The sequence below is a fragment of the Microtus ochrogaster genome, unplaced genomic scaffold (genome assembly GCF_000317375.1).
Source record: "Microtus ochrogaster isolate Prairie Vole_2 unplaced genomic scaffold, MicOch1.0 UNK4, whole genome shotgun sequence".
In the NCBI taxonomy this organism is placed as follows: domain Eukaryota; kingdom Metazoa; phylum Chordata; class Mammalia; order Rodentia; family Cricetidae; genus Microtus; species Microtus ochrogaster.
The window spans coordinates 1,241,918-1,266,955 of record NW_004949102.1 but is presented as its reverse complement, the minus strand read 5'-3'; the positions used below and the strand labels follow the sequence as shown (position 1 = coordinate 1,266,955).

General features: G+C 42.1%; 2 protein-coding genes and 1 pseudogene across 2 annotated transcripts in view; 2 read left to right on the top strand and 1 right to left on the bottom strand.

Moving 5' to 3' along the window:
- The window catches only part of Asb15 (ankyrin repeat and SOCS box containing 15), a 49,119-nt gene extending 36,133 nt beyond the window's left edge, over positions 1 to 12,986 (bottom strand). Inside the window, exon 1 of the mRNA XM_026788593.1 lies at positions 12,923 to 12,986. The gene's annotated coding sequence lies outside the window, so the exon portion shown is untranslated. The remainder of the gene's footprint in view (positions 1 to 12,922) is intronic.
- On the top strand, positions 12,632 to 22,575 carry Ndufa5 (NADH:ubiquinone oxidoreductase subunit A5). Its single transcript, XM_005365695.3, has 5 exons — positions 12,632 to 12,730; positions 12,983 to 13,027; positions 18,598 to 18,714; positions 21,979 to 22,044; positions 22,413 to 22,575. The coding sequence occupies exons 1-5, from the start codon at positions 12,710 to 12,712 to the stop codon at positions 22,512 to 22,514; spliced, it is 351 nt and encodes a 116-aa protein (XP_005365752.1). The 5' UTR covers positions 12,632 to 12,709; the 3' UTR covers positions 22,515 to 22,575.
- On the top strand, positions 15,346 to 15,936 carry LOC101995197 (annotated as a pseudogene).
- Positions 22,576 to 25,038: the final 2,463 nt, after the last annotated feature.

Here is a 25,038-nt window from a genome sequence, read left to right as displayed (position 1 = left end):
TGTAGACCAGGCTGGTCTCGAACTCACAGAGATCCGCCTGCCTCTGCCTCCCGAGTGCTGGGATTAAAGGCGTGCGCCACCATTGCCCGGCTTGGAAATCTTTTAAAAGTAAAATCAGTGATAAGATTGAAACCCAGGTCAGACAAATGTTAGTCTGGTTGTATTATACACCAAATCTTACCTGTAACGGGTCTATACTAGTGATTCCTAAAGTGTTCTTTAGGGCAAAGGGGGAAGGAATATTCTCTCTTGTGTGAATAAGCTTGTTGCATCAACATCTAACAAGACTAAACGGCTTATTTTTTCAGAACTGTTAGTCTACAACAGAGTCTCTGTAGGAGGAGGAATGCGTACAACTCAGTGCAAGGTTATTGGATTTCTCTGTTCCGTTAATTACATCCCACTGGAGAACTATTAAGGGAATCTTAACCCATTCATTTGCCCGAGTGTTCCCTGTGCTCGTCCCACGTATTTTAATTATCGCAGCAGCACAGAATGATGGGACATTTGGGAGAGCAGACCTTTATTTTTTTTTATTTCAAAATTCTTTATGTCAGGGGTTGTTTCTTACACATGATTTTCAGAATAATTTTCAGTAAGAAAAATGAAATTGCAACTGAAAGTACTCCAAGAATAGACTGATCTGAGGAAAATTGATCTGTGCAAAATATTGACTCTTCTCCCCAATTTATTTAAATTTTTACTTTGGTAAAGTTTCACAGATTCTTAATGAGATAGTGAGCAGTCCTTACGTACTTACTCATTAGTATTTTATAATTTTTATTGCCTTGTGAGTAGAATTGCCTGTCTCTAATCTACTTGAAATCCTGGGTTTGATGTAGTGGAAGCTATCCTTGGTGTGTTAACTTTGTCTCAGTTGCTCTTCAGAGCTCTTATCTGGTTTCATGATTCCAGAGTGATTTTTTTTTTTTTTTAGCTTCCCTGTGTGTGTAGTCTCAGCATTACGGATGCTGAAAGGTTGGATATATGTGTTGGGTAGGGGAGACGACAGATCCTACTAAAACTTTTGAACAAGAAATTCATATGTAACACCAGGATGCCTGCTGAAAAGCTCATAAAGTGAGCACAAGCATAGGAGGCACTGCAGAACAGAACCTGATGGCTGAGCAAAGAAAGAAGGGTCCCCACCTCCTAACATCAGCTCCTGGATCATCAGAACAGAACACCCAGGCACTGTCTTCCTTGGCCAAAGTCTTTCTTTCACATGAAATGTTTGGCCTTTTCTTGGGCTTGGAGTTTGATGAGCTTTGATTTCTCTTTAACTTTAGGATCTAGAATGTTGTGGTTTGAAGTTCTGCCTGCTAAGAACCCCATATTTTACAGCTTGGGATTTTGCTAAAATATTCCTGTGATCTTTACCCTGTCTGCTCCTTTTATATGACTTATATTTTGAATCAGAGGCGAATGATTTCTTAAGCAAGATTTACTGTGATTTCTTTCATCCTTCCAGCCCTCTCTTCACCTCTGGACACCTAAACAAGATGCATCCCCTGCCTGTATACAAGGTATCCAGTTATCTTCGAGGCATGCATTTACTGATTACCATGTGTCAGACACAAAGACAAGTTCTCCAATCAAAGAACACTGAGGGCTGGCGAGAAGGCTTAGTCGGTTCAGTGCCTGCCATGAAGCATGGAGACCTGAGCTCTGAGCTTCAGCACCTATACAAAAGCTAGCAAGGTGAGGTATATCTGCAATCCTGGCATCAGGAGGCAGGGTGTGGAGAGAGCCAGATTTTTGGCCAGTCAATGAACTTCAGGATCAGTGAGAGATGCTGTCTTGAAAAAAATAACATAGATATCTATGGAAGAAGGCACCCAGTGTTGAGCTCTTGCCACCCTCTCCCAACACGCAGACACATGATTTTCTAAAAGGACATTTAGAAACTTGCCTATCACATAGTGATTCTCACAAACATTTTTAGAAGCCAAAAATCAAGAGTTAGAGGGGCTGGAGAGATGATGGCTCAGCGGTTAGGAGCATTGCCTGCTCTTCCAAAGGTCCTTAGTTCTATTCCTAGCAACCACATGGTGGCTCACAACCATCTGTAATGAGGTCTGGTGCCCTCTTCTGGCATGCAGGCAGATATAAATTAAATTAAATAAATAAATAAATCAAGAGTTAGATGAATTTTTTTTTTCTGAGCAGGATTCTCTTCTGTAGCCTGAATCTAGGTATCTAAAAACTCATCTTTTTTTAAAAATAATTGCATAACTAAATGGTTATATCCCACCTCTCCTCAACTCAATTACCAGTGAGCACAAGAGCAAAATGAAAGTGTTATGTCATAAATGAGTTATTGATGATATTTTGTTTTCAACTGCTGAGTGGTTGGGAGGTTAGAGAGTTTCTCCACAGCTGCAGACCCATAGTCCTCCACTGGCTGTGTTTAAGATTGTGGTGCAGCATTCACTCTCTGTGAGAGACGTGACAGGTCTGCCATGACAGAGAGCTGATGGAAGCCTTGGGGAGAGAGTTATCTTGCGGCTATTGTGTTATCAGAAATAGAAGATGACGTTAAAGGGAAGTGAGGTCTGCTACAGTTCACTACAGCTGATGCTGTGCCCACCATACAGCCAAGACTACATAATGGAAGATGAGCACATGATCACAGGTTTCTGATCAACCCACTTCCCGATTATGTATTTTGAACTCTTCCAGGATAGAGCTGTGTATTGTAAAGATTGGTCTCCTTTCATAACACACATAATCATGTGGTCTCCTACGGTACTCCAGCACTGTTGCTTTGGAGTGGCTTGTCCCTTAATAATCACAAGGTTAGGTAGTATTTAGTGAGTTTTTGTTATAACTAAGCATTATTCCAAGTCTTGTGCTTGGGGCTTCTGTGCAGGTATACAGCTGATGATCTGTACAAAGACACTTGAGTGAAGGATCAAAAAGATGAAATTCACTTCCATCCCCAGACCCCTATGTGGTGCTTTAGTGAAGCATTGCCTCCACCAAGACAGTGGTTTCAGAATTTCCAACCTGCACAAAGCAGTTCTTGTCCTCTGTAAACAATCCCATTTAATTACCACAGCCTTCCTGAAAGGTTGGTGACATGGCCCAACACTGTGACCATTTTCCAGGGAGGAAGGAAAAAATTAAAGGGTTAATGAAACTTCTGCAGAGTCATTTAGCTAATGAGAGGACCAGCTAGGATTTTAACGCAGGCAGAGATGAGCATTGTGCTAGATGTTCTCAGAAGTGCGAATGTATTTAGGAACAGACACTTCCTTGGCATAACCACAGCCCTTCTGCTCCCGGCAGAGCCAGAGACACTGTGTGTGTCTTCCCACCCGGATGGATGAGTGGTTTCTCAGATGAAAGGAGGCAAGGGCACACTCAGAGCTGTCCCATGCCTAGCGAGTTTGACTGTCATGTTTTTTTTTTTCTCTCTCAGTGACTCTAGCCACTCAAGGAGCTGAACTGAGAATGTATAGGTCCTGTAGTAGAGAACCTGGACATATATGTAACACACCTTAGGAAGCCACCTGTGGCCTTAGGTAAACATTTTTGTCTCTGAATGGGCAGGTGTACAAGAGTCCTGAGCAGGAAGGAAAGATGGGTAAATTTCAGGGGCCCATTGGTATGACTCCTCACCCCCAGGGATCTGCTTTTTTTCATTTCTTGTTGGGTGAAAGTCAACAATTTTCTACACAGCCCATGAACTCAAAACTGCTGTGAAGAAAGACTATATAATAACAGCAATCTCTTTTTGGAGAAACATCATGAACAAAACTGTTAAAATGGTAAATGATCGGGCCTAAAGCCAAAGCCTGCTCTCTTTGAGTTTAACCTTGATGGCATCCTCTCTCATTCCTGCGCCCAAACGCTGCGCCTCACAAGCTGCCATGCACTTTCATTTGCAAGGGGAAATTCCTTAAGAGAAACCAACAAGCCAGGTCATATTCTTAACCTAATTTTAAGATTTACCTAATTTTAAAACCTTATTTAGTCTTGATTATAGTTTTTTGTTTGTTTGTTTGTTGAGATAGGGTTTCTCTGGGTAACAATCCTGGCTGCCCCATAACTCACTTTGCACACCAGGCTGGCCTCAAACTCACAGAGATCCACCTGCCTCTACCTCCCAAGTGCTGGGATCAAAGGCGTGTGCCACCACACCTGGCTCTTGGTTACAGATGTTAAGACAGGTCTACCTCTAGCTTAATGGTGGCCAGTACCTACATTTAAAGTATGTGTTACTACTTTCTTTAACAAACAAACTTTGTATCACACTGACTCACCCTGTGGTGGCCATTTTAAATGAGAATGGCCCTCATAGGTTCATGCATCTGAATATTTGGTCCCCAGGTGATGAGACAGTTTGGGAAGGACCAGGATGTGGGATCTTGTTGGAAGAGGTTTGTCTCTTGGGGAGGGCTTTGAGGTTTCAAACGCCTATGTCATTTGGGCTCTCTCTCTCTCTCTCTCTCTCTGTCTCATGCTTGTGGGGGAGATGTCAGCTACTGCTCCAGCCCCATGCCTGCTCCCTGATGCCATGCTCCCTGCCACGGTGGTCATAGACCACCTCTGAAACCATAAGCCTCAAATAAATTCTTTCTTCTATAAATTGCTGTGGTCATGGTGTCTCTTCACAGTAATGAAAAAGTAGCTAAGGCACCCTGAAATTGTTTCCTTCAGAGTAGGTTAAGATACTGATCTCACCGAGACCCACAAGAGCCCTCATGCTCAGCTCACTTCCTCAGCTTGAACTTCTTCCCGCTCATCTGTTTCTTGGGTCACAGACACTTCTTGTCACTCCACTATCCCTACACATCTTTCTGTCCCTTTAAGGTGGTCTTAGTCGCTGTTCTATTGTTGTGAAGAGAAACCATGACCAAGGCTACGAGTGTAAGAGAAAGCATTTAACTGGGGGCTTGCTTACAGTTTCAGAAGCTTAATCCATTATCATCATGGGGGACGCGGGGTGGCACACATGGCGTTAGAGCAGTAGCTGGGAGCTACATCCTGATCCACAGGCAGGGAGGCAGAGCAAGCACACTGCCCTGGTATGGGTATTTGCAATTCCCAGAGATGCACTTCCTTCAAGGCCACACCTACCTCCACAAAGCCACACTTCCTAATCCTTCTCAAATAGTGCCCTCTCATGACTAAGCATTCAAACATATGAACCAATGGGGTCATTCTCACACAAAACACCACAAAGACTCAGATTAATTAAGCCTTCTTTCACTTTTCCCATGAACTTCTCCTAATTTTTCTCTTCCGTCCTTCATTTCCATACCATGTTTAACTTGTCTTCAAGAGTAATTATTTATAACCATATATACCAGGTTTTAATGTTAATACTTGAGGTCCGACAGAATGACACAATGCTTTTCACAGTGTGGACAATTGACAAAGTGAATTAACTGAAGGCCCTGGGCAATGGCAGGGGACCCTCCAACTTCACCATGTGTTTTGTGTGTTTGACTTTAACCAATATCTAAATAGGATTTTTATAATATAGGAAAACATAAATTGGTGTTTTAAGCTAAATTCATAATGCATTCCACAGCAAAGTCAACTTGTTTTTAAATAAGAACCTAGTGATTTGCGTGATTTTTCAATAATTAACTTAGTTCTCAGAAGCTAAAGGACTTTTTATAGATTTGTAAATTTCTTAGTACCAGGTAGATTGCAAATTTGATCTCAGTTAATTTTTAACTTTCATTCTGACTACAGTTATCTTCTAAGTCATCAAACAAGAGTCAGGCAGAGATTAAGTCAAGGGGAAACATAGAAAACCCACGCAGGTATTTCTGAGCGTATTCACAGTGAATTTTGCCTAAGAACAAATGGGTAATGGCAAAGGATTTGGACACAAACCTGTGACCAATACGAGTGCGGATACAGCAACACAGAGATTTTGTGAGTGCTACTTTAACAACAGTCTTAGGTAAAGGAAATATTTACCTAAGGTACTCCCAGATAGACTTTTAAAGAGTTAAGGGAAACACGATGCAAGCCAAGACAATATTTTGAAAGTTAGCACAGTGTCTAACATACACATATATCTACATGGTTAGAACATCTACATCTCAAACAGCTGAAGAAGGCCTTCATAGCTGGAGACCATAAAGACGAAAGATTGGAAATAGCAATCAAGAATTGAGACATACATTAAGGAAATATTTCTGGAGTATAAAGGTTTTAATGGAAACAAAAGACAAGCTACAAATGCCAAGAAAAAGCCACAGAAGCTGTCATCAGCACAGAGACGTGAAATAGTAACGCCAGTGGATTTTGAAGAAAATATGAGTTCAGGGTTTTTTTTTTTTTTAATTACTTATAAGAGGAAACACAGCTCACTCCAGGCAACATGCCTCTAAAGTTATGGCTTCCAAATCCTCAGGCTGTTTTTTACCCAGTAAGAGGAAGAGTCCCACAAGACCTTCTTAGAAAATTACTAAAGACTGACTTCAACCAAATAATAAAGACAAATAAGTATGAGAAATGGATTAGTGAAGACCATGGAAATGTACCATTATAGGATTCATGATTAAATAAACGCAGGGCCTGGGATTACCATGTTGAATGCTGATGTCCTATGCCCTGAAATTAGAAGTGAGTCTATTAATACACTTGGGAGGCAAGGGAGAAGTCAAGTGCTATCGGGTGTCTCAGCAGGAGTAGCGAAGGTGAAAGGAGATATCCTGAATGATGAAGCAAATACTGGAAGCTCAAATGTATTTACGTGAAAGCAAATGCTAAGAAACACAAGCTTTAGCCGGGCGGTGGTGGCGCACGCCTTTAATCCCAGCACTTGGGAGGCAGAGGCAGGTGGATCTCTGTGAGTTCGAGACCAGCCTGGTCTACAAGAGCTAGTTCCAGGACAGGCTCGAAAACCACAGAGAAACCCTGTCTCGAAAAACCAAAAAAAAAAAAAAAAAAAAAAAAAACCACACAAGCTTTTCTTAAAACCAATAGCAGAGGAGAGGAGACAGGAGAAAGGATATGATATATTTTTTTTTCCACTAATAGATGCTATAGAACAAAACGGAACATCAAGGGCATCATATATTACAGTCACCCACTAAATTAAAAACACCAGTCTTCCTAAATATTTAATGAACTACAAATAATTAACTAAAAAATCGGATATATAGGAAAACATTTTTAAAATAACGAGAGTGAAGTTTTATTTATCAGACTAAAATGTAAATAAATCTCATTAACTGAGAAAAAGAGTAACATATACACATTGGATTTTTACCTTTCTCCATATTTTCTCTCTTCTGTGTCTTAGACTCTAAAGGGTCTGGGAATTAACAAGATTAATATAAATCTAATAAAGAATTAAAGGCTGGAAGAGGAAAGTAGAAAAAGAAATAAGAACGCATCAAGGAAAATGAGACAGGAACCACATCCACATGGGGTGAACTGTTGGCTGCTGGGTCAGGAGTGAATTTATTTCTCAAAAATACGCTACATGATACAAAATCTTTTGTACAAAGCACAGAGTATTGGAAGGAAAGCTGTAGAACTGTAAGATTGTGGGAGAGACAGGAGCAATGAAATCGGTAGATAGGATGAGACACCACATGGGAAGTCCTTAAATGTGGGCAGGCAGGGATGATGGTCCTGGCAATGGGGAGCTACAGCTGAGTCCACTGAGCAGGACAGTGCCAGCAACAAGGCGAAGCAGTGTTTCTGGAGTGTGGTCCACACTTCCACACCACCAAATATCAGCTGGGAATTTATTAGAAATTCAGATTTAGTTCTGACCCTAGACTTCAAGACTCTGCTAAGCTTCAGAACTAGGATTTGGGAGCAGTTTGGAGCAGGTGTTGGTTGACGTCCAATAGTCTCTGTTTTAATAAACCTTCAGATAATGCTGGTGCCCTCCAAGGCTGGAGAAGCAATGTTTTGGAAGTTTTGTGGGTTTGTGAGTTACTCAGAAGCAGTATTAAAGCGTTGAGAAACTAGAACAGTGTAGGTAGAAGTACTCAGATAGAAAATCACAAAAAGATGGAATCTGGTAGCCAATTTTATATAAAAGATACAAAAGAAGGGACCCCAAGGGACATTTTGGGAAAAGAATATGAGCAAAGGAAAAGACTGAATGCCGAACTGAGCATCGCTGGAAATAGATGGGTTTCATTTTTCCATGGAATTTCAAAAAATAGTCAGATAGATAAAAGTGATTATCAAATGAAATTACATCAAAATAATACGGTTACGTTCGCAATCCTCTTCCCTCTTACCCATCCCCGAACAAAATAACGACAGTTTTCTGCTGCTTTGTTAAATTAGTAAGACATAACCATGCTAAAAGTAATTTCAAACTTAGGGGGAGAGGGAGAGGTAAGCAAGCACACCTGCTAGAGGAAATGGGGAGACTTGAAGGCAGTCTCCGAGTATATTCAGTTTTACCTGGGTATATCTTAAACAGCCCATAAGAGAGGACAAGATGACCGAAGAGAGGCAAGTCCAGGAGGGTTCCTATGGGTCCAGTAATAAGAGTAGCTCTGGCAGTCTACTGTGAAAGAACAGAATGAGACCCACCAGAAGGGCTAACACGGTCTGAAAGAGGGAACCGCCTTCTATACCTAAGAGCTGGCAAGTGTAAGCCTTAAGTATGACTGGCAAGGATTTAACCATACTCCATCATGACACAATGCCCTTGAACAGAAACAGCCAGAGCAATTGTTATTTCTTAGAGTCTAAATCACTCACTGAAGCCTTTTTCACCAGGCTCTGCTTCCCCTCCGCATCCTCTTTTTTGTAACTTCCCAGGCAACAGGTTTTGTTTGGTCTGCTTTCCTCCTGGAGTCTCCCAAGAGTCTCTTCCCCAGCTCCCCAACTACAACCACAGCTGTGCTCTTAAGATAGGAAGTAATTTTCTTCTTCCACCTCATTCTCTGGTGTCCAGCTGCTGTGAACATTCCTGTCCCTCCTCTTGCTCAGCGGGACATCACTGTAACCGTATATACCCCCTTTGATCAGCCCAGTCTCTTCCTAGGCACTGACAACATACTGATTGCTTTACTCCCTTGTTTCTCCAGCCCCGTTAGTCAGTCTCATGAAGCCTCTATTAAAAATGCAGGTGAGGTAACACACTTTAATATCACATAAGGCTACATGGCTGGGGCTTCTCTAAGTTATTTACTGTTATTATCTATGACTGTTTTGAATGGCGGGTATTGCTGTTTGAGTTTCTGCTACTTTGGGATTCTTTTCCCCACTATCCACACGACGCTGAGCTACTTGAGCCAGATTCTTTTATGCTTTACTGATTATATTTCATCTCAAATGAATCTTCCAGAATATGTAAAAGAACACACACACACACACACACACACACACACACACACACACACACACACACACACACACACCAAACAAACAAACAAAAAAACAAGAAGCAAAAAGCAAAACTTATCCAAGATGTAAGCTTGTTATTAACTTTTACCACCACCTGCTGGCCAAAAGCTGTATGTCCCATGGTGGCGTTTGGGATGGTTCAATTATTTCTGCCTTATAGGATTCCCCGGAAGCACAGAACGGGCAAATGTTTAGATATGAAGACTCTTAAGACTATTTTTTACTGCATTATGAGTTACACATTCTGTATTATGTAATATCTTATATTACAAACAAGGACACTCTTAGGCCCCAAAGCCACACTGACAGTGAAATTTTAAGGCGCGCGGGGGGGGGGGGCTACGATTAAAATATTTACCAAGGCTTTCAAAACATGCAAATTAGCACGAAAAATCCCACCTGTGCTTTGCAAAAGCTTTCATACTTTTATTCAGAATTTGGGAAGTTGTCAAAGTTTTCTTTTCCCCAGCTGTCAATGCAGATGCTGTCCACTTCCCTGTCCGTTCCTAAAGGCGGCATCAGACTTTAAATTCATCCCATTTTTACCCCATTTTACTACTCTCTACCTGCTTTGACAGGTCCTATCGGGAAACATGACATTTTGTTATTGCTTGCTTCTTTCTAGTGGAAATTTTCCGAAGAAGTAGACTTGGCTAAGGTGAAAGGTTCGAGAGTTCCGTTAGAGCAATCTGACAGCTGAGGGTTCCGCATTCATCAGGAGGCACCGTGGTTAAATGATGCTGGTCTTGAAGCTGCCCAGGGCAACAGGACTTTCCATCCTCAGTACTTCTGTTCTGACTGTTCCCTCTGGCTGCAGCATCCTTAAGCTAGTTCTATGTGACAAGAGTTCTTTACCTTCATGTCTCCACATAAATAACCCCTGTCAGAGAGGCTTCCGTGCCCTGATGCTGCACACTGATCGTTCTCATTGGAGATGGTCACGGTATATGACTTTACTTATTAACTTTTTTTTTTTTTTTTTGTCTAGCCACGACAAAGTTTGTTGGGAACTGAGACCCTATTCTCTCCTTCCCATCAGAGCACTACTGTCCCCACACCTCTGGCTGTCAAAGAATAAACCATCAGTACAACAGCTTAGAGAATGATTATTTCAGCCTTGTTCTATGTCATTACATTTCAGCTCATTTGTGAAGTGCTTCTGTATATTAGTCATCCTGTATCCAGCTAGTCTTAATTCACTTAATTTGCCATTTTATCTTGAATGAGATTAGCAAAGCAAAGTGTTAACATGTAGGAAATATTTTTATTTTTTTGCCATATTTAAAATTTTTTTCATAGCTAATTTTATCACTTTATAAGTGTTAAAATATTTTTTAAAAACATGGATTTTTATCTATTAATATATTCTTATCATTTACATTGACTATGCTCATATATCTTGATACCATATAATGTTTTTTTAAATCTTCCTTTTCCCTTTCCTTTTATAGTTTTATTTCTTGATTTTTAAAGAAAGAAAAAAGTGTGCAGAAGTGGAGAGAAACACCTTTCAGAACAGGTGGAGGTAGCCACAAATCTTTTTTACTTGGGGCCCCATTGGCTTTTCTCTCTATATTTTCAACAGAAAAGGTATTTAATCTCAATATTTAACTTAATTTCAATCCAGACTGGAGTATTAGATGTCACCATCTTCACAGTTTCTAGGGGTGTCCATACTAAGATTGAAAACTCTGGGAAAAGTGTAAATAATTGGAAACAAACCTGTTTTTTGGACAAATGGCACAAAGGGTAGATGATCTCCAAATGTCTGAGGTTTAGCTGTTTTCCTACTTTAATGATTCACTTACATGGGTCTTTCTCTCTCTGTCTCTCTGTCTCTGTCTCTGTCTCTCTCTGTTCTGTCTCTCTCTCTTTCCTCTAGCTTTTGGAGGGGGATGCAAGTTTTCTGGTTTGGCATTATTTTCACCTTTTCTACCTGTTTATAAATGATGAGACAGATGTGAAAGGAAGAGCTGTCCCCTTGGGCAGCTTCAGGAGGGGCCCCACCGTTCCTCAGAACCAGGACTCTCTCTTCCAGTTGTTTTCCTAATATTTCCCTCAGCCGAGCCAGAGGCCTGGGTTTCAAGGAGACAGTTTGATCACCTAATTTTGATAAGACCGACCCCGCCACACACACACTTCTATCACTGAAAAGCAGAACTGGAGGCTCCGACTCTCTTTGGACAGGCTAGAGGGTCCGGTGTAAATTCTGTAAGACGCAGGGTCAAAGTTTGGCTTCACCCTCACGACTCTAATTTTTCTCAAGCATTTACAGAATTTCCTAACGTCCATCTTTCCAGGGATTGGAACATTTACTCCACTGGGTCATACAGTGCACCTCTAGTACCCGAGAACCCAGAACATTCTATCCTCTTACAATGTTTGTTAAGACATTCCTAGATTCCCTCTGATATCACAGATACCATGGGATGTGTCCCTTTATAGCGAATTCTACCGTCTCTAGCTTAGAATACCACTAGCAAGCCCTTCTTCGCAGTGTGCCCCTCCACAAAGGGTTTTATAGCAAATTCTACTGTCTCTAGCTTAGAATACTGCTAGCAAGCCTTCCTTTGCAGTGTGCCCCTCCACAAAGGGTTGGTTCTGAAACCTACTTATTTTTTGTATTGCACGGAAGTGATCAGTTTTGTAGTACCTTAGGCAGGATCAGTCAGGTCTGTCTCCCCTCGGTGTCTTTAGCAAATACCGCACAGAGATGCCTGAATTCAAAGTTACAAGGAACACACGCATCTTTTTAGAAAGCTATGATTCCACATTCTAGAACACACCCAACAACCCCAGACATTCTTAGCATCTGGAGGCAGGGGGAGCAGAGACTATGACCTCATAACTTTCCACTGAAACAAAGACTATGACCTCATAACCTTCCATTCATCAGTTTCCTCAAGCGCAAACGGATGCATCATACGGATAATTCCACCTTACAGCTTCCATTTATGAGAATGTATTCATACATGCGCAGGAGAGCATTTTTCATGATGCTCAGGCCGGTTCTCACCCTCATTTCCAAAAACTGAGGAGGTCAATCAAAGGTTAAGCAAAATTATAGCTCCTGTAGTGACTACATTTGAGGTTTTTCGTAGCGTTTCCCTTAATGTTTAACCCTAACCACGGAGTCAGTCTCTGTTACACCCACCCAAAGCCTGCAGAACTTTGCGCGGGAGTCGCACATGCGCAAACCCCTTCCAGGTGGGCGGGAGTAACATCCACCCACACCCTCCCGCTCGAGCGCCGGAGCCCGATGGTTTCCTAGGTGACAGAGCAGCAGCGCCGACGCTCGATTGAGCAGGCCTGGGAGAGGCTCCCAGAGGGCTGCGCGCTCCTGACCTCGGGTGCTGTCATGGCGGGTGCGTTGAAGAAGGTGAGCGGGTGGAGGTTACCGTTGTGCTGCGGCCGCCGCGTCTCCCTCACCCGTGGGTGGAGACGCTAAACCGACGGGGTTGGGCAGGGTCCGCTGCCCTGGGAGGGGACAACCGGACGGTCGGCTGCTCTGCGGGCGGCTTGGGGACGCGGGCCGGGCAAGGGAAGTCCCGGGAGGGACGGGTTGGCTTACTGTGCGCGGTGGCTCGTGGGATTACGGTAAACAGCGCGGCTGTGTTTTGTTTCCGAACAGACCACCGGCCTGGTGGGATTGGCTGTGTGCGACACTCCACACGAGGTAAGTCCGTGTGTGTGCGTGCGCGCGCGCGTGTGACCTTGGTCTTCAAAGGTTAACGGGACACTCGAGATAAATACGGGTGTGTGTGTGCGCGCGCGCGTGTGACCTTGGTCTTCAAAGGTAAACGGGACACTCGAGATAAATACGGGGGTGAGTGTGTGTGTGTGCGTGCGCGCGCGCGTGACCTTGGTCTTCAAAGGTTAACGGGACACTCGAGATAAATGTGTGTGTGTGCGTGTGTGCGCGCGTGCAACCTTGATCTTGCAGTGTTAACCGGACGGGAACCCACCCCACCCCACCCACGCCTCTCCTCCCACCCCTCCGCGTCCCCGAGAGCTCTTGACACAATGGCACCCTAGGCTTCTCTGATCCCACGTCACCCTTTTTGATGTTGCCTTTGCCGTGGCCTCTTCATTAAGACACTTTTCTTCTTGACCCTTTCTTGGCATTTTCGCACCTTCTGTTGTAGGGACGATCCTCGGCGCCCTGCGCATCGCATTTTCATAACATTTCTGCTTTGGATTTCACACATTGGCTTATCCCACCACCCTAACAGTTGCCTCCTTCCGTATCTATTGGAAAACATACAAACAAACCTAAACAAAAATCTTGTAATTTCTCCTCTTTTTCAGCAATTACACTGCTTCTCTCCTTCCCTATATACGTACATAACTCGAGTCATCAGCATTTACTGTCTCCAGCTTCTCATCACCTCTTGAATATACTTCAGCCAGACCTGGCCAGAACGGCCCTTTTCAGTGTTTCCCGTGATAGCGGTGATGCTAAATCTCGTCGGTTCACATTTCTCTTAATTGTCCCAGGAGTACCAGTGAAAATACTTTTATTACATTTATCTATTTGTGTGTGTGCCAGTGTGTGTGTAGGTCAGGAAACAGCTCCTTGGAGTTGGTTCTCTCCTTTTATCATGTAGGTCCTGGGGATGTCACTCAGGTCAAAAGGTTACCCACTGTGCCATCTCCTGACCCCAGAGCTGCAGTTTTGACACTTTTGATGATCTACACGAACTACCTTGTTTCCTGGGTGTCCAGGCTTCTCAGTGTCCTGTGTTTAGTCTTTTGAGGGGTTGTTGTTTACTGTTTTTTTCGAATCCTTTGCCTTTGCCAGTTCCTCATTTCTCTACTCTTATACTTTTTTGTCGTATTTATGACCCAGTTCTTAGACAGTTTTTAAATTTAGGTTTGTTTTGCTCTCATTGAGTGGAGATAATCTAACGGTTTTAAATGCTACCTATAAACAGTTTAATTCTTCTATTTCCATATCAAGCACTGGCCTCCTCTTATAAAGCCATGTATGTATGTATGTATACACACATATGCTCTTAGTGAGCACCTTCAGTTGTGTGTCAGACGGGTCACCCGAGCTTCTCCGACTCAGAGTCCCCATCTGAAATCACGCTGCACTGCGTTCATCCGCTCACATGTCACTTGCTATGTCAGTAAATCCTCTGCGTCCGACCCTCAGAGTGTGTCCAGATTTTGCGTACACCTCACCACCTCCTTTGCTAGTCCCACATTTCTGTCAACTGTCCTCACTTCTGTGATAATTACGTCACTTTGGGAGCTGCTTTTCCCTTCCTTTTTCTCAGCTGGTTTGTGCTAAAATGTGTCTGGTTATGTCACTTCTTTCTTTAAAACCTTCCAGGGGCTTTCTCAGTTTTCGGGCCCTTAAGGGATTCTCCAGATCACTCTTTAACAGACCACATTCTGCTCAGGTATTGTCGGACTCAGACTTTTTACAAAGATAAGACTATTGTGTGTTCACTGCTAGAACTCTGAGGAGCTCCTAGTACAGTCAGTGCATAGTGAATGACTCTTGGATTCTTTATGAATTTGTATTTCAGAGTTAATGTGGAGAACAGAAGTCACAGTTCTGTTTCTGATATTCTTCCTCTATGGCTTGTCTTTCTCTATCAGGTCTATGACTCTTTCTGCCCCAACTCAGAACTTGAATGTTGTCATTGATACTAAAATCTTTTACTTTCATATTTATTCCAGTAATGGATTGTGCCTAATTTTTTTTCCCTCTAACTGCTGTGGTATAATCCCTTTGTACACTGAAGATTTGTTGCTGTGATTGGTTTAATAAAAATGCTGACTGACCAATAGCTGGACAGAATAAACTTAGGTGGGAGAACCAAACTAAGGACACCAGGAAGAAGGGTGGAGTCACGGGGGTCCAGAGAGACGCAGAAAGAAGTAAGATGAGCATTCTGTGTTGAAGGAAGGCGCTGCCAGGTGGCAGAGTGTAGATAAGAATTATAGTTAATTTAAAATGTACGAATTAGGACTCGCGCTGAGGCGCTCCCCTCCGGGTGCACCCTCGGAGTTGTCGGTGCGGCTGCGTGACCCCCGACGGCGGCTGCGGCTGCGCGACGTGGGACGGCCGCGCCATGGCGGACGAAGAGTTCGAGGCGCTGAGGAAGCAGAGGCTAGCGGAGCTGCAGGCCAAGCACGGGGATCCTGGTGATGCAGCCCAACAGGAAGCAAAGCAAAGGGAAGCAGAAATGAGAAACAGTATCTTAGCCCAAGTTCTGGATCAGTCAGCCCGGGCCAGGTTAAGTAACTTAGCACTTGTAAAGCCTGAGAAAACTAAAGCAGTAGAGAACTACCTTATACAGATGGCTCGGTATGGACAACTAAGCGGGAAGGTGTCAGAACAAGGTTTAATAGAAATACTTGAGAAAGTCAGCCAACAGACAGAAAAGAAAACAACAGTTAAATTCAACAGAAGAAAAGTAATGGACTCCGATGAAGATGATGATTACTAAGAGGAAATGTTTAGACTTACAGAGCAGCGTCTAGGGCAGTTACAACCTTTTAAATGTTTACTTTGTTTATTGTCTATATATGCCTTTTGAAAAATAAACTTGTTACTCAAAAAAAAAAAAAGTACGAATTAGCTAGTAACAAGTGTGAACTCTTGGCTGAGCATCTGTAATTAATACTGAGTCTCCGTGTCAGTTATTTGGGATCTGGCAGGTGGGGAAGATGTTCACCTACATCTACCAGCCTGGTTCGACCTCATTCATCTTCCTCTAGTCTTCAGTGCAGCTTAACCCCTTGCTCTCGTCGAAGCGCTTACAACAGCTTTATTGCTGGCCTTCGTGGCTCTTTATTTCTATCGTTTAGCTCATGACCGCCAGCTGAATTTTCCTAAAATATAGGCTCAACTGCACCCTTTTCTTAAGTCTTTTAGTCCTCCCAAAGGGTTCAAGTGCTGTAACGTGGTATGTAAAACTACATGCAGTCTTAACTTTTCTCCTCCGTGTCTCCTGTTTCTGTTATGTACCTACTTCTAGTCAAGTGCTTCCTAAATAAAAATGAGCACAAACTTGTAAGCTGTCTTAATGCAATATGAAGTGTTATAGAAATTCTTTTTTTTTTTTTTAGTATAGAAAACTAAAAGTAGTGCATGACTGTCTTCCTAGCACTTGGGAGGCCTAGCACGTGGGGATCTAAGTTTGAGGGCAGCACGAGCTATAGAGTAGGACCCTGCTTCAAAGGGAGCAGAAAGATGTGTTCGTTTGTTTAAATTACTTTTACTATTTAACCTAACATCTGACATTTTATCATTTTAGTGTATATTCAGTATGAAATTTAATGCTGGTCTGCAGCCTTTTCTTATTCTCCTACACCATATCTCCGTCTGGTTAGCTGCATTTTAAGCACGCCACAGCTGTATTTGATGAGCAGCTGCTTACTACACAGCACAGCTGCAGAGTTGTATCTACTTCCTTTATGGCTTTGGTGTCTTTTGTTAGTCTGGTGCTGTTCTAATTTGTACGAAAATTGCTTCTTCCAACACCTTCAGGTTTTCAACTCCCCTCCTCCCTCAAAGGTGTCTCAGATGCATTTTCTTCTTTTTGAGCTCCTCTGCGTTTTGCTGAAGTGATTCTTCCTTCATAGGATGCTGAGACTGAGACAATAGGTGGCTGGGGCTGCCCTGACCCGACATCCTATACGTTCTCTACATTTTACGGATGAGGAATGAGGGCAACTAGGTCGAAACAGCTTGTCCAGGCAGCTAGGCAGTGGAGCTGTGTGCGTGCCAACAATCAGTGGTTGGTGTTGTTTTTACTGCCTCCCGCTCTGTATCTTATCCCACAGCCCACCATGAGTGGATTTTGTGTTTTATCGTGCTTATCATATTTTCCACCACTCTCTTCTCTATAGAACGAGTTTGACCTATGTCCACTCTGTCTTTATATCCAAACAACACAGGGTACATTCTTACTGAAAAAAGAAGAGTGTTCTTTAGAAGTGTTGATTGCTTGTGATTACTGAAATGCTCAGGTGTCGGTCTCATGTCCCTTGTTGGGAGGCTGCTCAGGTTTGCATCTGTGTTTTGGCACAATGATGAGTACAGTCTGCTTTCACTGGGAGAAGTGTCCCAGTTTGGATACTATATTACACAGACACTTTTTTCTTTGCATTGTCCTACACTGATCATTCTGATTCTCATCTGAATTTTTGTAAGACTAGATGCATTCTATTTTACCCTAAAAGATGAAAACAATAGTTTTCAATTTATTTGATACTTGTGTGTGTGCCTGTATGTGTGGCTGTGTACCACTTGTGTGCCTGGTACCAGTGAAGAGCATAGCACATCCTCTAGGACTAGGGTTGCAGATCCTTGTAAGCTGCTTTGTGGATGCTAGGAATAGAACCCAGGTCTTCTAGAAGAGCAGCCACTTAGCCACTGAGCCATCTCTCTAGTTACTGCCCCCCAATCTTTTTAAAAATCTCAAAATTTGAATCAGATTGAAACTTATTAAAATACTGTATTAAAATGAATTATATTAATATATAATACATTATATTAATAAATTTGAGAGGATAAGGATTAAGTTGTTTCCAAAATAATACATATGCATGTATACTGCATACATGTATTATCTGAAGTCTCCTAATTATAGGTTCCTATAAATCAAAACCAAGTTACATACTTCCTTCTTCCAAGAGGGAAGAACAGAGCACAGTTAGAACCAGATCAGATCAAAACTAAAACCCAACAGTGTAAGTAACTTAGTGTCTGACATCTGGGATGCGCTTTGGATCTTCTGGGAACCAAAGTGCTTGGAGTGGACCCACTTCTCAGGCTGTGCCATCTGCAGTGCCAACAGCTCGTCTGCAAGGCTCAGGCTGCTCCTTCCACATCTGCTGCTGTTCTTAGGTGCCTTCCCAAAGTCTTGACATCTCAATGTGCAATTTGTAAATACTCATTACCTCAAGGTGAGGAATTTAGCTTTAATAAATGATTTGATTTCCAGAGAAGGCCATTAGCTAACTACAAGTTGGTTTTAATTTAGCTTATTATTATACCTCTTGTATATGTACCCTCAACATATATATATACCACAGTAGGAAGAATTTCCATGCTTGTATTCCATTTTTTCTTAGGTTGTAAAGAGATTGAACATAGACATGAATTTTAGTAAAGCACAGTTTAAAATTGTGAATTCTCTTTTAGTTATTCCTGTGAGTACTTAAATGCATTCTGTCTGTGGTGGCATTTTGACTTACTGAAATGTGCGTGGTTTGTCTTTCCAGAGGCTAACAATATTGTATACAAAGATTCTTGATATTCTGAAGCAGTTCCCTAAACATGCAGCCTATAGAAAATACACAGAACAGATCACCAATGAGAAGCTGGATATGGTCAAGGCGGTAAGTAAGACATTTAAGGAATATTTCAGGTGCTCATTTTAGCTCTCAGTTTGTACTGTCTTTCTTTCAGTGCTTTTCCTCCATCTTTTTCCTTCTGCATTCAGCAAACACCTGTGCTTTGACTGATTTCCATGTATAAAGCACTGTTGGAGGACAAGAATAAGATCGAATCCATGCCCCGAGGTGACATTGCAGGTTCCTTTGTGCCATCTTCCGGCCTAGTTGTGGGTGACCTGTCACCTCTGACTGTGGAGACATTCCTCTTGACTTCTAACCACAGCAGAGAGGAACAAAAGCCAGGAGAATTGTGTCGTGGTGACTTACAGAAAGTTGTCGTAATGACTACTTTAGAGAGTGCGCTGTCCAGGGCTTGGTCATGCAGGCCTGTAATCCTCAGCTTCTAGGGAAACTGAGGCAGGCAGATCACAAATTATTGTCACCTTGGGATACAGAGGAAGCTCAGAGCTGGCCTGACTGGTAACTTTATTAGACTTTGTTTCAAAATAAAAAAGTGTGACTCGGTGGTAGAACTCTTAGCGTTTAGGAGCTTTAGGTTTAAGGGCTAATCCCATAAACACACAGGATGTACAACAAAGAGGGCTGCTTGGTTTTCTTCAAGCTACACTGAACACTGAAACTGAATACTTGGTTTCTAGAAATCTGTAATATATGGTATTACTTTATTTAGAAATAAATTGTCCCTGCAAATAATTGAAGCCACATAAACTCACAGGGGTGGGACTCTGACCCTGTAAGGATAGTGTACGTATAGACACTAGACAGTCAGGGCTTGCTCCTTGCCCATGAGTGCCAGCGCGTGAAGGATGTGGGAGCACATAGCAAGGTGCCATTGTATGACTTCAGGGGAAAAAACAAACCCTCACTAGACCCAACCTTCACTTTAGACGTCTGCTCTCTACAACTATGAGAAAAGTCTGGTTTTCTGTGTACATCATGGTGCTAGGGATCGAACCTGGGACCTCACACAGGTGAGGCAAGCAGTATGTATCCCAACCTCCTCCTTTGACTTTCTGTTTTGACACAGGGTTTCATTAAACTGCTGAAGACGGATTTGAACTTAACTCTATATGGTTCAGGCATGCCTAGAATTTGTAGTCCTCCTGCCGCAGTACCTAGACTAGGTGAGGTTACACATCTGTGTCAGGAGGCTCAGCTGAGATTTCTAGTGTTTAATCCAGCCCGTCTATGTATTTTGTTACCGGGCCACCCAAATGGAGCCTACAGCTTTCAGTCCCAGTGCTGGCAGGGAGACAGTGAAAGAACTGAGCTTCCACCCCTGGGTTGTTTCACAGACTTTGTAGAACTCAAAAACTGTTCATCCGGGCACAAGTGGTAACAAATGTATTATTAGATTACCAAAATGTAACTTTGATTCTTAGCTTGCCAAGTCTGGAAGTAACTTAAAAACAGTCTTTGAAGGAGGCTAAAGGTAGCTTGATTTGTTTGAGGCAGATGAACTGATGTCTTTTTTCTTCTCTCAGACTAAGAATGTTCCTGCTTTTCATAAGTGAACCTGCTGCACTGTGCCTTTGATTCTTCCTCAACTTCACTCTCAGTGACCTTTGTTTATCCTGTCTGTTCTCTGGTTTTCCCCTCTTCCATTTCGTCACTGTTTGCAATAGTCTGAGATATTTAGTTGGTTCCTATATGATGTATATCAAGAAAAAAATGTATTTCAGTATTTTTTCACTTAGTGTCAATGTCAGAGTTCACTGCCATCCCCTCTTCACTTAGGAACCTAAAACCTTTGCTCTGCTGCCTCAGCTGCCTTCAAACTAATTATTAATTTGTAGTTCCATCTTACTTACTTTGTGTCTAATTCTGCAAACAATAGACTGCATTCTCAGTATCTAAATCTTACATCTTTTTCCTGTTAAAAATCTTCCTGTGGTTTTTCTGTGTGGTGTGTCTGAAAGGCTGAGTTTTAAGCTTCTTCCTGACCTGGGCATATGAGACGCAGCTTCGGAGATAGAGTTGTGGTTGTAGGTTAATTCTGGCGTGATCTGTAAGGTCTGCTGAAGTCCAGCTTTTGTTCGTCTTCGTAGTCCAGCATGTCATTTCCTTCGCAGCGCTAACCTGCTGCTGCTTCTGTGGATTCCATGCAGTTTTACTTTTGTGGTCACTTTATTTTATCTTTTGAATTCCCCTTATTTTGTCTGGTTTGAATATGTCTGCTCCAAGATGGAGGTGTGGCTGGGCGTGCAACTCAGCAGTGGAACATTGCCTCACATGTGGGAGGGACTGCTTCTGCTTTCCCATACCATACAAAGTGCAAAGTTGCTATCATTAACACTCTTTATTTCATTTACGGGATAAACTCCACCTGGATAATGACTAAAAAGCTCGGTCTATTAGAAAAGAGGTTTTTTTTCTTTAGGTAGTCTAGGTACCATATTAGCAGTTTTTTAAAGTAAAGAATAATGTACATTAAAAATATATAGAAATCGTTAAGTGTAGGGCTTGATAGATTTTTCAGAATTAACACATTCTAATTAATACCAGACAAAAAAGTGTTGTTCCATATCACCAAGTTACTTACTCCTAGTTACTACCTTATTTTTTTAATATAATAGATTTATAATAGATTCATTTTGCCTATTTCTCAACTTTGTAGGAATGGTATAATTTTCATATACTCATTGAAATCTGTTTTTTCCTACTTAATAGTATATTTGAGGGAATCATATAGTTGTAATTTGTCCCTCACCGTTGTCATATAGTATCCTACTATATCTCAGAACCATAATAACAGATCAATTCTATTGGTGCTGGTCATTTAGGTTATTTCTAGTTGGGGACTGTAATTTGTGGCTTCTGTGACATTTTTGAACATATAATTTATTTATTATGCATTGTTTGGTATATACCCAGAAGAGGAGTTTTTTGGTCATATGATAGCATTTATTGTTTATTCATTTACAGGAGTATAGAAAATATTTACAAAAATAAGATACTTGAAAATCTAATTTAGAAAGACTAAATTATATATCATATGTCTTACCTTTGCTAAGTATGTCAGTATTTAATAGTTGTTAATATTAAGACAAAACTAATTGAGTAGTAGAGAAATGAAATAAATGGATTTCCATCAAATTTTTGGTAAAAAAAATAAGCATGGTGAGAGAAAAACTGCTTGTTGAAGGGCTTTTGTATATGGCTTTTTAACATGTAGGATATTGAAATACTCAGAGATTATGCTTCTGTGTATAATTTTCTTTTTTTTCTTTTTCCTTAAAATTGTAGGAACCAGATGTTAAAAAATTAGAAAACTTGCTTCAGGGTGGTGAAGTAGAAGAGGTGATTCTTCAGGTAAGGAAACACTGATCATTTAGTGTTTAGGCATCTCGTGCTGGTCCTGACTTGCACCTGATGGCTAAGTGAGAAGCTGGGTGAAATTTGAAAGCCGCTGTTGTAGATGAGGGATGGGTTTTACGTCTTATGAGCTTGTCAGCACTAATTCCTGCAGATTTCATTCTCCAAAGTCAGAGGTGACCTTTCTTAGTGGTGACCGTGTGGCTCTGAAACTTTGCTTTCGTAATACTCAGTATTTGATGGTAGACTACATCAGGACTTTAGAATACTGACTGCGGATGTGCACGCTCTAGTAGTTAGCGTTCAGGTATTCCTCTGAATAATTCATCAAATAATCTTATTTTCAAATTTTCTTTTATTAATAGGCTGAAAATGAACTAAGTCTGGCAAGGAAGATGCTGCAGTGGAAGCCATGGGAGCCACTGGTGGAAGAGCCTCCTGCCAACCAGTGGAAGTGGCCAATATGATTACAGTGTCTGATGGCTGATGCCAATTAAATGTGCAATTAAATGTTCTGTTATGCTAAAATGTGTCCTTATTATTGATGTCTTAGAATTAAGGAGAGTGGTATAGTATGTATCTTACTTCCAAGACATATTTAGGAGACAACATTGGTTATGGTAACGGGGTCCTATGACTCCTTTCACACTGACTTTCCGGTTTCCATTTCTGAGGTCACACAATGGGTTTGCTGTGCCTATGTCATCTTCCATTGACTTTCTCCTGTTATATTTGAGTGTCTTGGACATTTCACCAACAGTGCTTTGTTTAGTGGAGCAGACTTTATTGGTGTTTGCATAGGAATTTCTGGTGATTACTATGTAAATGTGATAGTACCGTTCGCTTCACATAGTAATATTCTTGAAGGGGAATGGCACCCACTCTTCTCAGTACTTAACTAAATCATGTGACGTCAGACTAGCCTGCTGTAGTTTCTCTCTGCTGCTGGTAAGAAAACCAGCAGTGTGGTGTGACCCTGCAAAGCATGATGTGTTGGAGGAACTGTGGCCATGACTGTAACACTTGGGGTAACATAAGCACTGCACCTCTAGAACAGGTGTCATCTAATACACTTGATTTCGTCGTCACACCAGCCTGTACAATATGGTTGTTCCAAACATACCACGATCCTCCTTTCTTGTCTGTCACTGGAAATCGTGTACCCAGATCTTTATATTGGCCATAGGCAATGATAATAAGAGTGGCTGTCTGCAAGCTACCGTGTCTTAATCTACCCGTTTGCACATTGCCGTTCTGTGACCCGCACAACCTTACGCTTGTTTTCAGTCCTTCAATTCTTTCCCATTTGATTTATAAACATCCAGGTTAAGTGTCCTGATTTCACAGAAGATTCTGTTTGTCCAAGATTTTTTTTTTTTTTTTTTTTTTGGTTTTTCGAGACAGGGTTTCTCTGTGGCTTTGGAGCCTGTCCTGGAACTAGCTCTGTAGACCAGGCTGGTCTCAAACTCACAGAGATCCGCCTGCCTCTGCCTCCCAAGTGCTGGGATTAAAGGCGTGCACCACCATCGCCCGGCTGTCCAAGATTTTTAATGTTGCTGACTGTCTTCTAGACTAAGTCGAGTAGTTTTTTATAGTGACTTACTTCAAGCCTCTCAGTAGCCTTCTGATAAACTCGTATTCAAATTCTTACCACATCACAGGTACTTCCACAGAGAAGCCTATCATGTTTGACTGTGCAGACAAGAAAGTGATTTTTAAGTTTCGTGTTCCCTGCCCTTGCTCTGCCCATCTGGACTTAATGCTGAATATTTCAGTTAGTGGACAGTCTGTTTTGGAATGAAAAGGGCATTTACCTAGCATAACTAAAGATGTATTTGTCTTGGAATGATTGTGAATGGAGGTATAACAACTTCATAAGGATGGCAGGAATATACTGGTACTATTTGGACAAACAGCATACGGCATCTAGTAGATGAAGGCTCTGGGAACTGCCGCTTACAGGAGGCCTCCCTCTGTTGAGTGTGCTGCCGCCAAGAGGCAGTTTTCATTATGCCTTGTGGTCTCAGTCTCCTCCCCTCTCCTTTCACTCAGATCTGCGGGATAGGAGAACAGATTTGTCTTTTGCTTTCTCCCTTTCTTAAGGGACACTCAGTGGAGTGCATTTGAGTGTCTCTTCGAAATGATGAAAGTCAAAATCAGTGGCAATTCCTGACAGCTGGTCTCAGCTTATTCTTGGGACTTCGGTGGTTACACAAGTTACGTTGCTATGTAGGCATGTGCCGGGCCATAGTGATAAATGCCAAATTGCTAAGAATCACACGTTTTTGTTTGTTCAGTAAGTTCAATTTCCCATAAAAACTTGTACAGTGAGATCCTAAATTGTACATTCAGATTCGAGTTAAGTGACGGGAATTACAGAAATATATTTGGAAGTATCTTTGAAGGTAGTCAGCTAAGACTAGTTAGTGAAAAGAAGTAGTGTAAAGAACTGATTTAGGCCGGGCGGTGGTGGCGCACGCCTTTAATCCCAGCACTCGGGAGGCAGAGGCAGGTGGATCTCTGTGAGTTCAAGGCCAGCCTGGTCTACAAGAGCTAGTTCCAGGATAGGAACCAAAAAGCTATGGAGAAACCCTGTCTCGAAAATTAAAAAAAAAAACAAACTGATTTAGTACAGGCTATCAGTGTGCGCATGCATGCATTTGTGTGTGTGTGCTTTGGGAACCATGTGTGTGTGTGTGAATACATGTGTTTGTGCTTGGGAACCATGTGTGTGCGCATGCATGTGTTTGTGTGTGCTTGGGAACTGTGTGTCTGCACATGCATGAGTTTGTGTGCTTGGGAACCGTGTGTGTGTGTTCATGCATGTGTTTGTGTGTGCTTGGGAACCATGTGTGTGTGCATGCATGTGTTTGTGTGTGCTTGGGAACCGTGTGTATGCATGCATGCGTTTGTGTGTGCTTGGGAACCGTGTGTGTGCATGCATGCGTTTGTGTGTGCTTGGGAACCGTGTGTGTGCATGCATGCGTTTGT